The sequence below is a fragment of the Dermacentor albipictus genome, unplaced genomic scaffold (genome assembly GCF_038994185.2).
Source record: "Dermacentor albipictus isolate Rhodes 1998 colony unplaced genomic scaffold, USDA_Dalb.pri_finalv2 scaffold_48, whole genome shotgun sequence".
NCBI classification, from domain to species: Eukaryota; Metazoa; Arthropoda; class Arachnida; order Ixodida; family Ixodidae; genus Dermacentor; species Dermacentor albipictus.
Window position 1 is genome coordinate 719766 of NW_027225602.1, and position 18453 is coordinate 738218.

Consider the following 18453-nt stretch of genomic DNA (forward strand, 5'->3'; position numbering starts at 1 on the left):
ACTTCCAAAATCACGCAGCAACTATGACAAACTAACTGTTGCCTTTGCTAGTGTGAAAATGTGGAATAATTTACCTGCTCACGTGAAATCCTCACCTACATTATCGTCATACCAACGTTCACTGAGAGTTTATATTAATGCCTTGTAAACTGCATCTCTCCTTTGAAGTATTTTTATGTTGCTTATAATGCACATTTTTTTATGTTGTGATGTGTTGCCACAGTTTTTATTACTTTAACACTCTAGAAATTGTGTAAACCGTTCTTTGTTTATAACCGCACTTGACGCCTTTTTAGTTATATATTATTATGTAACTAAAAACAAGAGGTACCACTGCAGTTTCTAACTGTGGGACCTCCTTCTGTATAACTTCTACTGCATATATGTACCACTATTGAATGAAGCAATAAACTTGAAACTTGAAAAAAAAAAGCGTGAGGTCAATGTCGAAGACACAGGCTTCGTCGAAGCGTGATACGTGGAAATAAACGCAACGTCATCTGGACTTAGGGGCGTACCTGTAAAAGCGGCATGTGCTGCGCTGAAACTGAATACATGGTCACTTTGTTTTCGAACCTCACTCGGCGGCTAGATAGGTAATCTGCTAATGGCCGAATACTGTATAGAGAAAACAACGCCTTAGCTGGTCCTGCACTAGCAGCGTACTTCCCGGTATACTGCGTTTGTATTTCTTTAATCAGTACTCTTACATTTGCGATGTCCTTAGAAGAACCTAGGCACATTCATCGAGCGAAAAAGGCGTGGAATACGCCGAGCTTCGCGGCAGTTAGTGGGACAATGTATACGGATTAGCGAACCTGAGATTCAACCACAACAACGTTGATGAATGCGCATCACAATTTCATTTCCCAGTGAGGCGTTCTGTTACGGTGCGCTTTCTCGCACTTCTGTGAACGCCTGTAACTCAGAAGCACCCCAGATACCATTTCTGACCGTTTTTGTAGAATGCTGCCGATACCGCAATATACTCTCAGTCAAGTGCTCCGCTCCCAAAGAGTAAATTGCAGGAGTATTGAGATCTGTGGGGCGCCCACCTTCCTATCTGCAGGGACCGTCGTTCTGGTTTCCGGGAACTAAACTGGTGGTCGGCACAGTGATCAAGTTTCAGGGTGAAGTCCACCGGTTCAACGAGACGGATGTGTAAGCACAAAATATCCGTTGTCTTGTTAGTTTCCTTGCCATGGAAGTAAATAAAAAAAAGAATGTTAGATCAGTGCTATTTCGTGCGGCACATAGCAGATTTTTTCTCGCTGGCTCCCTCCTTCCTCCCCCCCCCATGTCCCCACCATTTAAATGCCTATACACGGAATTTTGATTGGGGGTCTTTTTTGTCGATTTTGCTTTTTTTTTCTTAGACATCGCCTATACCACCTTGACCTTGAAGACAAACCAGCGGTTTTACTCTCCCCTTCGGGTGTCTGCAGTGGGGCGCTCTCGGCTCATATGTCTCCGCGTACTTCTTTAAAATGACGCGGTACTTCTCGCGTAATACGCCACTACCGAACATTACGTCCGCCCTTTTTTCTTGTTTGAAAGCATCAACTTCTGCTGATGATGACTCCGCGCTTCTCGGCCACATTCTATTGCCGATGCACACGCAGTGCAAAACACGCTACAAGATGTTAAATAAGCTGATTACACATAACGGGCAAGCAAGGCAACAAGGGAGAACGACATTGGAACTACGTGGCGAAAGCATACTCGGGCCGAATTTTATAACGGTTCGGAAGAGAACCGGTTCACTTGGCCTCCTCTGATTGGTCAAAATTTTGCTTGCGTCAGAGGCCATCAGAGACAGCGGGCGGCACCGCAAATTATGATTACATCACGCATCTGTCAATCATTTCCAAAGCGAACCCGTGTTTGGCTAATAGCGGAACCGGCGAAGGGGTAGTCTACTTTGGGTTCCGTTCCTGTGGCTTGGCTGTTGGCTTGCGACCCTGGCCGCGGACACCGGTCGCGCGACCCCGAAGACACGCGGGCGCCGCGCGCGCGTGCGTTGGTTTCTTCTGAGGCTATTGCTTGCCTTTGTCGTCTGCTTAGCGTTGCTCTTTCCGTGTCGACCACGGCTGGAAGTGCGATACGCGTTCAAAGAGGTGACGGCTAATTATTTGCACCACCCCTGCCGGCTTTCTAAGTAGACCTTTTGCAGGCTACGCTATCAACCGGAGGAGACTCGGGTGCAAGCGTACCAGTGGTCATTCCACGCAGAGGAAGCAATAGCGCGCTGCGGTTAATCGCCACGGTCCTGCAGCTCCCAGAGGTCGGTCGGAAGCGAAACATTCATCGGAATTGCCTATATCGCTGCTGCCGACACTGTCCACGAAGTTTATCTCGCAATTACTGTGTTGGCCGGTAGAAGGGCTGCATCAGCTTTCCCGTGACCTCCACTTCAAAGTCAGGGCCAAGGAGATATTTGGACGGTGAGATCGAATTCCCAGTGCAATCACCAGCGTGAATAGCTCGCAAACTGCCGTTCAGCAATCAGAAGGTTCAACCTAGGCTGGTCCAGCGCTTCCTTCGTTAGGGTGATAAAACTATGCAGTCAGGACGGGAAGATATTGTGGAGATCTCTTATTTGGCTGCCCTTTTTCTTCTAGTTCGGGAGTGCGGCACTTTGTTCCTCAATTTCACGGCATAGTGCGCACCGTGTGCACCACGCTCTTGGATTTTACTTCGCGCAGGCAATGCAGGGCCCGTATATCGGGATGTTCGATTTCGAGTTCCACTGCTTCTATCACGCGACGCGCCGTGGGGCAGATCGCAGGGATAGCGGCAGCGCGGCGGCGAGCGAGTCATGTCCGAGCCGATGACAAAGGGTGAAAAAAGAAGGAAAATTGATATAGTCGGCTAGTAAAGGTGACCCTAAGAAGCAGTTCACGGTTTTGTCGTGCTCGCGACTTAGGAAGTGCTGGCAGTGCATTCCTATTGCGTGCATGGTGCGAGCTCCTGCTAGCAGACGGCATAGCGCTGCGCTCTGCCAACTCATTTACGCTTGCGATACCGCCTGTCGGCTGAGAATAAAAAAGAATGACATTAATAAATTGTTTATGCATTGCGTAAACGCCCGGCACCACACGTTCATACTTTAGAACTAGCTGTGTAACATGTAACTTATATTTTATATTTAATCAGCAAGCAGAAACATTCAGCAGATCCTCGATTAGCTCGTCATAGGACGACGTACACTTCAGAGGTAGCACCCTCTCGTCCGTTGGTCGCGTCCTGCCCTTCTTCCACCTCCAGCTTGGTAGTGGCACCTTTAGTGACGAAAGCGGCGAAATGAACGGTTCGTTTTCCGAACCGTTATAAGATTCAGCCCTTGGAAGCCTAATCGAAACAGATGTCCCTAGTATGTAGACCAACCGAGTGACTTTAGCCTGGTGACTTCACGACTTGCGAAGAAGGATCTGAAGTGAAGGCGCGACAACGACGGTGGACGAAGAGGGAATACACACACACACACAGGGCGAAGAAGAGACCGGAACAGTACGAAGAGGAGCACACGAGTCAATTTTGAATTTTCAGATGTTGTTCGAGTGTATTTTAATATTATTTGTACTAAATAATTTATCGGAACCAGTTTGTACAATCCAAACTAATTTTAATAGCTTAAAAACACTGTTCACTTCCAACGCTGTTTCAATCTGTTTCAATTTCTCAATATATTAAAGTTAGTGCAATGTAGAGAAACGTGACGTCACAAAATAAACGAGTGCAATAGTGGATGGGCGCGAAATGTGGCGTTCTTGAGAATTAATGCTCTAAAATGTACCGTAATAGTAGCATGAAGAGCGGAGTCCCTAATTATTTTAGAGATAGTGACTACGCTGCTTCATGAGTACATTAAAAATAACGCAGAATCTCACGTTTTTTTCAAGGTCGAAATGTTATTACATTTACCAAATCTGCACGGTACAGTGAATGATGGGGCTCCCATCAGGCAACCTGGAACGAGAACCAGGAGGGGTGCGTCAACTGTCCACCGCTAATCCCCTGGGCCCAATGCAAGTGAAACGAAAGGGTCCAAAAGAATTGACAACATAAAAATCACTAGTACTCCTCTCTCATACATGCGCACAGATATTATTCATGATTATATTAAACCACTTCCACTTCAGTGTGCTTCAGTGTGTGTAGTTGATGTGGCATAGCATAGACACAATGCTGCAAGACGAGTGTTCTCGAGACCCTTGAAGACGACCTTCAACAAGCTTAACTCTGCCATTCGACGCCATACTAACAAGCTCTCTAGGTCGCAGTGGGCGTCCTTCTGCGCTAGCTTGACTGTTTTTTCCCCGATGACGAGAATTTGGCGAGTCATCGGTAGCCTTGCTGGTGATTCTCGTCGTAGTAAGCCTTTCGAAGCGCTTGCACTGCTCAAGCAGAGACCTCTCGCGTGCTTGGCAGAGGAATTTGCAGATGCATTTGTATGTGCAAGCTCAGGAACTTATCCATGTGCTCTGTCTGCAACACCTACGTCTGTTATGGATGCCCCGTTCACACTTCGAGAGCTGCAGACAGCACTCAGCAGCCTGCGGCGTCGATGTGCACCAAGTCCTGACGAAATTACCAACCAGATGATGAAGAACCTACCTCTAGAACACCGGAAGATGCTCCTAAGCTGTCTCAATCAAGAATGGTAGACTGGCGACGTTCCTCCTTCATGAAAGGTGGCTTGCGTTTTCCCCGTGCTGAAGCCCGGCAAAGAAATGACAAACTTGGCCTCGTATCGTCCTGTATCACTGACGTCGTGTGTGGCTAAGCTCATGGAGAAGCTCGCAAGTGGGCGTTTATCATGGTGGCTCGAAGACAGAAGAGCTCTGCCAACATGCATGACTGGATTCTGCACAGGTTTAAGCGCGCAAGATAGCGTCCTGGACTTGATAAGCCACATTGAACATCAATGAGCTTTCGGTCTCTCAACACTAGCTATTTTTTTAGACGTTTCAAATGTTCATGATAGCGTCCTTCAGAGCTCAATACTAAATAGCTTGCAGGCCATAGGCGTACAGGGCTATCTACTGCGATTCATTCACTCACTTATCAGTGATCCTAAAATTCAAGTGCGGTTAGGAAGTACGACAAGCACCGAAAGGGCGGTATCGCGAGGTGTATCTCAGGGAAGTGTTCTTTCCCCAACGCTCTTTAACGTTGCAATGGCTGGTCTTCCCGCTGAAGTGCAAAAACATTGCAGGCATATCCATATGTGGACATATGCGGACGACATTTGTATTTGGTTAAGCGGATATCAACAAAAGCGTTTAGCTCTGATAACTCGACAGGCATTACTTTCAGTTCAAAATTACCTTCAAGGTGTTGGGTTGACTCTCTCGGTGGAAAAATCTGACTTCATCATGTTTCCAGGTAGAGGAAGACGGTATGCGAGGCTGAAGATAGACCTTGATCAATGTTGCCTTCGTCAATTGAAGCACAAGCGCTTTTTGGGCGTCATTATTGACTACCGTCTACAGTGGCGACGAGCTGTGGACTCTATTGTGACATCCCTGTCTCCGCGTCTTAATGTGATCCGTAGAGTTGCAAGTGAGCAATGGGGAAATCACCGTTCTCCAATGATCAGGCTGCACGATGTACTAGTGACGAGCCGAGTAATGTACCAGCTCCCTTTAATTCACCCCTCGCTATCACAGCTGAAACGACTTGAGGTTTTGCACAGAAAGGGCCTTAGGAGGGCTCTTGGCGTTCCGCAGACTGCTCCTAACAATGCAATAACAATGCAGTACAGTTTCTATCGAGACCTCTTAGCCTAGTCGCTTAACAAAGGTTATTGATGCAAATTGGCCGCATCAGACAGACGATAGCCGGGCGAGCCTTTCTACAGAGCCTTCGAAAGAGATCTCAACTCTTGGTTACCTGGGCCTTGACGCTAGAGGTCAAACTAAGAGGTTGAAACCACCTTGGTTTTTCTCGAGCCTCGATTGTTCGTTGACAATTCCTCACGTTCGTGCTAAGCGGAGTTCTCCTTTGGCGGTCTCCCGTCTCTCCACGTCGGTCGACCTGACCGCCCGCTCTTTGCGATGCTAGAATGAACAAGTTGTTCTGTTAGCAGTCGACTCATGCTTTGCCAGGACCTTCGGATGCTTCCAGTGGTGCTCCAGGCCGCCAGGCCAACGCTACCCTTGGGGCTTGCGACCCATTTGCAACAACTCGTGCCAGCGGTGCGACTGCAATAACGGGTGTCAGCACTGAGGTTCTAACAACCGGTGCCATCGGTGGGATTCAAACAGCGGCAACGCGTTCGTTTGTACTGGAACATCTTGAAACTGAACATGCACGTCATCTTCAAATTCTTACTGATGTCTCTGTGGACAAGGTCAGAGGATCTAGTGCAGCTGCTTTTCACATTCCCTCTCTGAAGTATGATTCGTCGGTTCACTTCACAGCAGTCGTGTCCTCCACAACGGCCGAAAGCGTTGCCATTGAGGCAGCTCTAAAGAAGCTACGGTTTTGTACGCCTCACCTTGTAACCTGTTGTCATTCTTAGATTCGAAATCCGCCCATCAAAGGTTAGAGCACGGGTTCCCTACTGATGCCTTATGTCTAAGCTCCCTACGCTCGGTGCACAATCTCCATATCAAAGGCTTCTCCATATGATTTCAATGGGTGCCTTCGCACCCATTGGATTGATAGGTATCATAGGCAACGAGATGGCGGACAGCCTCGCTCATAAAGCGCTGCCTGGGAATCCTTTGAGAAAAGTGCCTCAAGAGGACAAGATACACTTCAGAGAAGCGGTGTTATGCCACTTCAGCTCTTTGTGGAGCTCACCTCACAAGCCATGTGTGACCAAGGGTCTCAAAAGAAACCAAGCCACTTCACTGCTCCGCATTCGCACGGGCTCTGCTCGTACCCCTGAGTGGATGTATAAGACTGGCCTAGTGTTGTCTCCATTATGTTCAACGCGTGGTGTGTGCGGTGACATAGAACATTACTTATTGTGCTGCACTCTGTATAACGCGGAAAGGAGTGCGTTATTCGGGTCCCTCAAGAAGGCAGGAATTCCCCACAGTTCTCTGCAGGACATTGTTTTCCCGCGCGGGAACCAGTTAGATAGGAAGGAAGTTTCTCGCCTTCTTTCAAATTACCTGCAGGACACGGATTTGGCCTCCATATGCTGACCTTAGGAGTGACTATGTGTAGTTGTGAGGTCTGTGTCTGATTTATATGATTTCGGCATTTTAAGTGTCTCTGCGGTGGAGCAGTTGCCGGCAGCTACCGCAACGCTAATCCCACCAGTAGCCTACAACCACTCAACTCAACTCAACTCAACTTCTCGACAGAAACGACAGCAAGATTGCGCATAAAGCTACCACTTAACGTTACAGTGGCATATTTGCTACCATCCACATAGCCGACAAGGTATAGCTAACGTGCGAAAAACTGGAAAATGGCCACCTGCCATTAGCGCAAGTATTTTGTGACATTCTGCTGATTTGAATTGCACTAACAACAGTTCAAGCGGAGGGTATTAGAAAGGCCTTTATTACAGGACTTCTAATAAAAATTTCTAATAACCATTCGTTTGAATTTCCCTGCATGGTACATACCAACAAAACCAGACAGTAGTCGTCAGAAATGAAAGCGAATCACTTGGCCATTCACTGGGTTCATTTTGATTTTCGGGAGATCCCTCTGCAAAATTGAGTGGATTTATTGAAGAACCATTCCTGTATTGATTCAAACCATACCGAGAAATTTCGAACACTGCCACTTTGGCTATCTGTTAAACTTCGCCGCAACACACCAACGTAACTCAACGGGCAGCACTTTCAAAAATTAAATTTCGAAAGATCAACCTAATTTCACCACGGTTTCGTCAACACCGTGGAGAGTGAATTTCCTGATGATATGTGGTGTTTAATGGCGCAAGGGCCAAGTATGGCCAAAGAGCGCCATGCCAAAAGGTTATTGTGACAATGCATTGTGAATGCAGTGGACAGTGGATTCATCATGGTAAATGTGACATGACTGTAAAAAGGCCTAAGAACTGTCGCTGTAAATGGCGTAAAATAAATAGGTACTAAAATGATGACACTGATTAGGGCATGGACGATGGCAATTTGGTTTCGTTAAAAAAGAGAGCGAATTTCCTGACATACACATTTATGGCACTTAGTGCTAACTACACTGCTGTTTCATCATCATCATCAGCCAATTTTATGTACACTGCAGTACGAAGACCTCTCTCTGCGCTCTCCAATTACCTCTCTCCTGCGCCAACCGTTCTCAACTTGCGCCTGCTAACTTCCTACTCTCATCACCCCGCTGGTCTTCTGTCGTCCTCGACTGTGCTTCCCTTCTCTTGGCACCCATTCTATAACCCTAATGATTCACCAGTTACCAAACCTACGCCTTACATGGCCTGCCCAGCCCCATTGTTTTTTCTTAATGTCAATTAGAATATCGGCTATCCCCATTTGCTCTCTGATCCACACCGCTCTCTTCCTGTCTCTTATCGTTACGCCTATCGTTCTTTGTTCCATCGCTCTTCGCGCGGTCTTTGTACTCGAGCTTCTTTGCCAGCCTCCAAGTTTCGGCCCCATATGTTAGCACCGGTAGAATGCATCGACTGTACAGCTTTCTTTTCAGTGATAGTGGCAAGCTTCCGGCCAGGATCTGACAATGACTGCCGTATGCACTCCAACGCATTTTTATTCATCTGTAAATTTCCTTCTCATGATCAGGGTCCCCTAAGATTATTCGACCTTGGTAAACGTACTCCTTCACAGACTCCAGAAGCTGGCTGGCAATCTTGAACTCTTGTTCCCTTGCCAGGTTATTAGATAGATAGATTTATTTCTCTCAAAACAAAGTATAGAATGAGAGAGCACGGAAGGGAAAAGGCTGCCAAATGCAGCTTGAGGACCTCCTACACCCCACAGAGCAGCAGTGTGGTGAAAAACAAAGGCAATGCGATAGTTTGCAAAGTATACACAACAACAGAATTCAAAATCTCTGAAAAACATTCTCAATACCCGTAGTCTATAGCATATTTGTAATTTTGCACGTAATCTATTGCGTAATTGTGATTTTACACAATTAACGCAATTACACAAATTCGCGCCAATTCCCATTACAGAATTCTAACGCCAACGTAGACAAAAATACAGATAAATAGAATGCATTCAAGTCCCTTACAATGCAGTGTCAAACAGTTACACAGGTAAGCTATTCAATCGAAGGCTCGCGAAGACTTATCAATATTCCATGAAAGTTTGTGTAGAAAACAACCTAACAGAAAAACGATTATCTTCTAGAACATCTAAGTACCTCGGCAGATTGTACGATAAAGATTGCGTGCGGTATTTGGTGCGACTTAACGGTAGGGTCCACGATATAGAGTGAGGTGCATCATATGTAGGTTCATGACGTACTAACTGAAACATTGTTAGCGTAAGGCTATTGTTCGTTGCTACAGCAGTGTTGTAAATTCAAAGCAGTTTGAACACATACAAGGTAGTTATTCTTAAAATATTCAACTGCCTGAAATATTGTCTGGTGTGAGCATTCCACGGCACTTTAGCTATCAGTCTTATCGCACGCTTTTGTACAATAAGAAGGCGCTGTTTACTGTGCTGTGTCGTCGTACCCCAAACTGAGTTGCAATAAGTAGTCACTGGCGCTATATATAAATTTTTGATGAGAAGTTTAACCTGTGTGGGAAGGGTTAACCTATGTTTGCATAACACGCCATTTAACCTGTTCATTTTAGCACGAATATTTTCAATTTGTAGGTCCCAATTGAGCGTCTCAGAGAATACAACGCCAAGAAATATTATACTGGGTACAATATCAATCTTGTCATTACCTAATAATAGTTCGATATCACCACTTACTACTTTATTTTTTGTCCTTTATATCACAGCCTTTGTATTATTCGTATTAGGTTTAAGGCAATTTTCATTGCACCAGTAATGCAAATATTCCAAAAATTGGTTGAAGCGGAGAGATAACTCAGCTAGTGGGTTTCCTGTGGCGAGCATTGTAATATCATCAGCGTAAGCTACGAGATGAATCGGAAAGGGGGTGTGAAAAAGGTCATTTATGTACACTAAAAACAACAAAGGCACTAAAATGCTTCCCTGGGGTACACCAGACGAGATTGGCTCAACAGCTGATGAGGTTTCTTTTAAACACACCATTTGTTTACGGTACTTTAGGTAAAACTGTATTAAAGCAAGACTGATGCCCGTAATGTCATAGTGAGTGAGTTTAGTGATTGAGCTGTGATTTAGTGATTGACTGAGATAGTGATTGAGCCTTATTATTGTCTTCTGCATATTAATTTCCAACTCTACTGTACACTCTCTCTGTTAAGGTCCTCAATCATGTATTGTAACTCGTCTGAGCTGAGCAGGACAATATCATCTGCAAACCGAAGATTGCCGAGATATTCGCCCTTGATCCTCACTCCTAAGCCTTCCCCATTTAATAGCTTGAATACTTCTTCCAAGCATGCAGTGAATAACATTGTAGAGATAGTGTCTCCTTGCCTGACCCCTTTCTTTTATAGGTATATTTCTACTTTGATTGTGGAGAATCAAGGTAGCTGTGGAATCATTGTAGATATTTTTTTCGAGATATTTAGGTAAGCTTCCTGTACTCCTTGATTACGTAATGCCTCTATGACTGCTGGTATCTCTACGGAATCAAATGCCTTTTCGTAATCTGTGAAATCCATACAGAGCGTCTGAGTGTACTCTGCAGATTTCTCGATTACCTGATGAATGACATGAATGTGATCCATTGGTGAGTATCCCTTCCTAAAGCCAGCCTGTTTCCTTGGTTGACTGAAGTGTTGCCCTTATTCTGTTGTAAATTACCCTGGTGAGTATTGGTGAGATTGGTGGTGAGATTGCTGGAAGTAAGCTAATCGGCCTATAATTTTTCGATTCTTTACCGTCTCCCATATTGTGGATTAGTGTAATGGTGGCATTCTTCCAGTTCTCTGGAACTTTTAAAGTCGTGAGACATTTCGTATAAAGGGCCGCAAGCTTTTCAAGCACCATATTTCCTCCATCTTTGGGTAAATCGACTGTTATTCCGTCTTATTCTGCCACTTTCCCTGTTTCATGTCTTGCAAGGCCCTACTAACTTCATCGTTAGTTTTAGAATTAGCCTCTGTGACCTGTTCATTACTACTTCGAATGGAGGTATAGTGGCTGCCATGGGTACTGCACAGGTCAGTATGGAATTCTTCCGCTGCTTTTTCGATATCTTTGAAATTGCTGATGATATTACCATGCTTACCTTTCAGTGCATACATCTTCGCTTGTCCTATGCCAAGTTTTCTTCGCACTCATTTCATGCTGCGTTCATTTTTTACTGCTTCCTCAGTCTTTCTTACATTATAATTTCCAAAATCCCTTACTATCTCCTTGTTGATCAGTTTTGACAGTTCCACAAATTCTGTCGGATCTCTTGAGTTGAACACTTTCAATCTTTGTCGTTTCTTTATAAGGTCTTTCGTTACTTAGGAGAGCTTACATACTGGTTACCTTGGTGCCTTATACCCTACTTGAGATGTAGTGTACTGGTGGTGAATTCGAGACTACCACTTTCAGACCAAAAAAAAAAAGAAAGAACCTGAGGATTTTAAATTCTGACTATGGCAACCGAGCAAACGAGATAGCTCAGTTAAACCCTGCAGGCCGCGAGGCCACCTTATGGCGGAGTCCACCTCCCTTGATTTATACGCCATGCGATATTTTCGACGAGCTTGAACAGCACTCAATAGTAGTAGCGGAGAAAATTTGTGTTTTACAGCTATAAACCTGCAGAGAAGTAAGCACTAAGTGTCATAAATGCGGATGTTATTAGAAGGAAGTACCATCTCGACGTTGCTTGTTGAAACTCGACCAATCTTTTGAAATATAATTTTTGAAAATGTTTCCCACTGACTTGCGCTGGTGCATTCCGGTGAAGCTCAACAGATTGCGGAAGGGACGGCATCGATATTCCTGAACATGCAAAAATTATTAAAGTGGTGAAATAGGCTAACCAAAAATGTATTTCACGCCTTATCAGCCACATACCGGCGGGTAGAAAGGTAGTGACTGGTTGTTGGAATAGGAATCAGAACAATTTTCTTGAATACTAGTGGAAGAAGTAAAAGGTAACAGCGAATATAAATTCGAATTCAAGGACAGGGCAGCCTAAAGCGTTGACTTCCGAAAATATTAAATTGCATAAATACAAAAAAAAAGTGCACTGATATGCGCTTCTCATGATTACACAGCTTTAGTTAGGCGTCCGCAGCAGCTCTGCGTACGCATCGAACCCGCGGAGGCGTCAGTGCGCATGCGCAGTACGCAGGAGCACGCGCGGCATCTTGCGTGCGCCCGCAGCTCTTCAAAAGCTGCGTAGCGCGCGCTGCGGGCTCAGCGGGCTTTGCGGGACGTTCTCGCGTGTTCTCGCGTGTCCACGAGAGCGGATTTTTCGATATCGCTCTTGCCGAATATATCACTCCGGCTTGTGGTTTGATTTCGCGGCCGATATTGGCTACACTATTCCAGAAGGTTGCATATGGCGGCGCTGAGTATGTAGCGCGCTACTGGTTCCTACGAGTGCAACTCAGCGATCCACTTCTCAGCGTTCGCGCCCGGCCAACTATTGCCGCATCGTGGGCGCGCGCTTCGCTACGCACGCGCAGCCTCGAGCGCTGCGTACGTGGGTGGTTTACGGACGCCCAACTAAAACTACCTATTGTCCGTTCCCAATTGTCTGTTGTACATTTTTTATGGAAGCGTTACGCTAGTACCGTGATAGGGGGGACGTCGCTGCACTGAAAGGCCATGAACACAACGCCACTCCTCGTGTGACGTTAGCTTGGCACTCGAAACGGAATAAATTAGCCAGGGGAACAGTCAATCCAGTCTAATCCGGAACCTGGTGACATCTGTCCGTGAGTCCGCCTGACAGGAAACCCCATAGTCGCGTGAGGTGTACCGAAGTGCAACAAATAGGTATTAATAAAATATTTTACTAGAGGAAAATATTTTATTGAAGTTTGGAGCGTATTAGCAGGTGGCGAGGTCCGCTACTAAAGTTCCACGCCTGCCGGCGGTTGTTCCAGACCTCGCAACTAGCGTTAGTCATCCGAGCAGACAAAATTACTTTGACATACCATCTTCTCAGGGGTCATAGAAGCTCATTCACTGAGTCATGGTCTGTAGTTCATATTTCGGTAGCAGGTACACGGAGCTTCGTTTACGACATCCATATGCCCGCCAAAATAAACCAATGTTGCGGCTTAACGGTGTTCGCCATAACACTGATCGTAATTCTTAACCAAATGAATGAATAGAATTTATTGATAGGAAATACAGAGAGGTCGACCTGAGCTAGTGCGCTCTAGTCTGCTGCTCTGCACTGGGGAAGAAGGAAGGGGAGTGAAAGTATTGGGATGGATGATGATGATAAGAGAAGTGGTGAGTGCTTATGTACATCAGACAGTTGCCTCGTCGAGCTTGGTGTCCTGCAGGAACTTCAACAATACTTTTTGTTGCACGCATTGAAATTGCAGTGTCAGGCCATGGGCCGAGGATAGCTTCCTCCGACAGTAGTTGTCTGCCAACGTTGGCTAGGAAACTGTCTAACGTTGCACAGTTGCACAGTTGCACAGTTGCACAGTTGCACAGTACGTGTTGCAGTGTTTCGGGCATCTGGCAGTGTACACAATCAGGGCTGTTCGATTGGCCGATGAGGTGTGCGTAGCGACGGGTGAAAGCAACGCCGAGCCGAATCCTGTGTAGCATTGATGTTTTGCTCCGTGTAAGCTTCGGGGGCAAACAGAATTTACCGTCTCGGTCAATCATATGTAGACGTCTGTGAATGTTATCAGAGTGGGCTCTGTAAGCCTTTGTAAGGTCCTGCATGAGTGCCTTGATCATGGAGTTGGTGTCAGGTCGCGAGTAGGCAATCCGTACTTCATCAGAGGAAGAGGAGGCCGATCTTGCCTCACTGTCAGCGAGTTCATTACCAAAAACACCACAATGGCTAGGCACCCATTGAAAAATGATCACGTGGCCACTTAACTCGGCACTGTGATAAAGTTCGACGATTTCTAGCACGAGCAGATAGTATGGTCCTTTGTTTAAAAAGTATTTTAGCGCCTTTAGCGCTGATTTGGCATCGCACAATATTGTCCATTTATGGGGTGTCAATATACGCTTCTCAAAGGTGAAAATACGATCAATAACGTGTTCCGTTTGTGGAGGGAGGATAATTAGCCGCTAAATCCGTTAAACTATCGGAGGTATCATTGGAGCTGGGTCCTGAAGGCATGGTTCAAAAAACAACGTTAAGGTGCTTTCAACTTTGCTCTTTACACACCCAGCGAATGTCGGCCAGCACTAGCCTAAATGAAACATTTTTATTATATTCATCATTGCCGTTTGGAGAGCGAAATTTTGTAACACTGTATGACGTAACTGTATAGTGGTGGCTGCACCCTTTTCTTGTGTCGCACTTGCGGTGTTTTATTGGGCTGGTGTTCCGTTTTCAGAAAAAGTTAGCGGCGCTTGCCTTAATTTCTGCACTAAACACCTGCGACCAATTTCCAGAGATGGCTAGAAGTGCGCCTGCAGGTAACTTTCACAGCTTTTACTCTTCCCGTTTGACAAATGGCTTGCCTGAACATCAAGTAAAGAAATTATTAAAAGGCTGGAAACTGCCTCCGAAAAGACCACAAAGCTCCCCGATTCCCGCCTTGAGAGACAGCACGAGCTGTGTTACCACTTCCGTCTAAATGGAGTTCGCAGTATGCCTCCCAGGCTATAGCCGCTGTCTCTAAAACGTAAAAAAAAATTGAACAAAAGCAGATTTATATAAAAAAATGAAGCTACTTCGTAAATATATTCGATATTGCCGCCGTTTACAGGCAAAGGCTTCAAGCCTACTTCAACAAGTGATAGAGAACAAATACTCAATGAAACATTTTTAGCCCTCCAAATAGCGTTTATATTGTTAAGGGCCGAGCAAGAAAAAAAAAATGGAGCTCTAGCTTCGATATAAGTAACTTATTCATCACCGTATGCATCTGTAAGCCTACTCTTCCTTTTTACAGGATCGAAGCGAACTTTGGTCCACCGGCGATGAAGCTCTCCTACAAGTCTAACGCCTGGTTTCAGGGCAAAACTATCGGTTTCATTGTCAAAAAAACGGAACAGTCTTTCATTTTGATGAGTGACTTTGGCGACGAGGCTGCAATCAGAGTCACACCGAGCGAGGAGCCTTACAAGAGTGGCGAGATAAAACCCGAGTTCAGCGACAGCTTTCGCTTGTTAAACGTTTACGTTGTAAGTATAGCGCACTCATTACTCGTTACGTAGTAGTTTTTTTTTTTAAATATGTGAATTTTACAAAATACCTTTTCGCCTATTGGTAACATTTGACGCCTTGCCGTTGTCTATTTGTCGTGTATTCGTCCTCGTAACAGCACTAATGACAGCTGATTTATTACATCAATTTGAAATGTTTAGTAAGAAGGATTCATGATAGTAAGCTATTCAGTAACGACCTTGTGCCTGGACGCAATGTCCTTACTTCATTTTTTATGCTACAAAGTTTCGGCAGAATACCAGAACTTTCCTGAAACGTTTTACAAATGATTTTGTACAGCCACGCAAGATTCCTGTTCATAGTGCGACAATATCTACAGATACGCCAAAAAATAAAGCACGCTGTATGCACAAATAAAGGCAAGATTGAGAGTAGCGTCGGTTTATATGGGGGGAACAGCACGCACAATTGCACTAGCAGCTCAGTGACATTTCCTTGCCATTCCGGGAAGATATATGTGTCAATCGTGACGCATACAATGTCTCAGCAACGCTAACTGAAGCTTGCAGCGGCTCCTAAATGGCGCTTCGCCATTTACCAAGCGATAGTCGGTTTATGAGGTGTACGCCTTTAGCTAAACTTTGCAAGAGATTGCAATATGTTCATAATATGCCTCCTTCAGGAAAGATACATCGATTTTGGCTTTGCTACTGTGTGCTAGTTAGCAAGAGTATTTTCTAAACGCAGGCGCCGCGAGGAACACAAACCCTGCGCTGGTGATGTCGGAGAACCCTAAGTTAGCGGGGCCGATAACTACCATGAAAATATTGCTTGATAGCTTTCGCAGAGTAACGTGGATTTTTTTCTTGACTCGTTGACTCATAATACGGTTTTGTAAGCGCAACAAAGCGGCTAAATGTTTCCTAGAATGCCACCATAAGTCTGCATTAAATAGGGCTTCAAAAGGCCCTGTTCCTAGCAAGTAAAAACAGGCCTGCAGAAGAACGGAGATCGTAAAGAAAAACACCGCTCTAGCGTTGTGAGTTCAAATGGCACGAATCCTAATCTCACCGCACGAACCGCGTCTTGAATTCACGCGAAGCCGATGCACACCCACAAACTGCTGGAAAATGAATACACGTGGTAATCAGCGCAAGGTAGTTAAACCCAACTTTGACGATCTTTAATGAAGGTGATCTTCTCAGAGCATATTCCGACTATCCATATGCTTTGTCTCTCAGTCCGCATTCTTCGTCAGTGTCGCTTAAACTCAGCATGGTTGCATGCAGCCACGAGTTCATCTGAGATATACTGACGTTCCACTGCAGGCAATCTGCTTCCGTTTCATCTCGTTCTTTTTTTTGGGGGGGGGGGGGGGGTCTACTTGCGCCTGAGGAATTGAAAGCAGCAGCCTATTTTCGGCCTGGCGTTGGTCGTCATTGACGCGTCCGTTTCGTTCCTCGCTATGTCCCTGTAGTAATGCCGGCCGCAATGTACGGCACGTGGTTCCTTGCTGAAGAGGACAGCCCCCGGTACGCATTATGAGCCTGATTACAGCGCCGTTCCCTCGCAGCCTGGAATAGACGCCCCGACGCTGGGTCACGCTACGTCGTAAACCTGTCATAAGTAGGCTTCGTTCGGCTTCCTTTTTGGTCTCCGCTTCAAATTCACGCTCGCACGCTCGTACACGTGCGTGCGTATATGTGTGCTTGCAGGCTCTGTCGTTTCTTCACATTGAAGGAATCAGCTTTTTTGCAAATTTCTTGTATCACGCATAATTTGGTACCATGTGAGAAAGTTCACGCGCTGCTTGCATCTGCGCGAAATGTGCATGTTATCGCGAGAAATATTTCGTGAGAATACTGCAAATGCAGTGTCAATGCTTCGGCGCCTCGTCGCGTTTCTTCCGCGCCCTGTGGCCCTGTGATGGGATTGATAGTTTCCTATCCCGCTGACACCACGAATCGAGCTGTAAATAGCTCTAACAGCTATCGCTTCAAAGGTATGCAACGTTGTTTTCTATACCATAAAGACAGCTTGCGCACCGTTTCTTATAGAAACTGATGGATATAGATACATCGATACTGATCAACATATGCAGTACTTTGGATGACACTCGTTGCACTCGACAAATGTTTGTTCCTGTTCCTGTTTTCTTTCTCTTTTTTTTTTCAGGAGTGGAGCACATTTGTCTCATAAAGTACGACATACGCACTTCGGAGAAGTCAGATGCCACTAACTTGCAATCTTTGAATTCACAAGCCGCATGCACATACGACGTTACGAAGTTGGTTACGACGTTGTCGCAGTTCATCAGCCAAATTTGGGGCGAATAAAAAAGTCGAATATTTCAAGCACCGGCAAATGATGAACATGTCTCTTTATAGACATTGCAGCTTGTGCACACAAGGTGTCATTGTCATTAATGAAAGGAAAGGCAGCTGTAATCATCTTGGTTTTCAGCCGTGCAACTAGTTTAAGCAATCATAATTATTCCAGAAGATGTAAAATTCTACGCTGAATAGCTGCCTTATCGATCATATTCGAGGCGCAAGAAATACATAGATTTCCATGCCCGTGTAGCTAAAAAAGCAGTGCAAGTAATGCAGACTATGGAAACAATGCTGATTGTGTTACATTAGTCTTAAAGCACTGTTACCGCATGTGTGTGACATTATGGATTTGTTTCATTATGACATTTGCCTGTTGCCAGCGTCTAACTCTCTCATTTTTTACTTCCCTACGTGTGGACTAGCAAATCAAAACCATGTCCTCAAGGCTGACCTCTCTTCTTTTGCAACATTGAAACTCTCTCTCCCTCCTTTGCGTCCCATGGCGCTGTAAGTGCAAAACCAAAACGCCGCCGATTTCATGTTTCGGTAAGTTTACTATCTGACAGTTCTCAAATGGACAACGAACACGCTTATGAAATGCCGATCACGTCGATTCCTCCCCCTTTTGCTTTTATCGTACTGTGCTCGTAAAAGTAGCTAAATGTGCAACTCATCACAGTAGTATCTTAAAGTTCCTCTATTTGAATAGCCGCGTCGACGTCTATTGTCTATACATATTTATAGGCTACCCAATTCTATTGCGATGGCGACACGTTGACAGGTGACACCTTGCATA

The 18453-nt window shown here is 45.4% G+C and overlaps 1 protein-coding gene across 1 annotated transcript in view; it reads left to right on the forward strand.

Moving 5' to 3' along the window:
• Nucleotides 1-17689, forward strand: part of LOC139052975 (uncharacterized) — a 58712-nt gene extending 41023 nt beyond the window's left edge. Inside the window, exons 6-8 of the mRNA XM_070530120.1 lie at nt 1070-1161; nt 15110-15341; nt 17500-17689. Coding sequence (XP_070386221.1) covers nt 1070-1161; nt 15110-15341; nt 17500-17523 — 348 coding nt within the window. The 3' untranslated portion in view covers nt 17524-17689. The remainder of the gene's footprint in view (nt 1-1069; nt 1162-15109; nt 15342-17499) is intronic.
• The last annotated feature ends 764 nt before the right edge of the window (nt 17690-18453 follow it).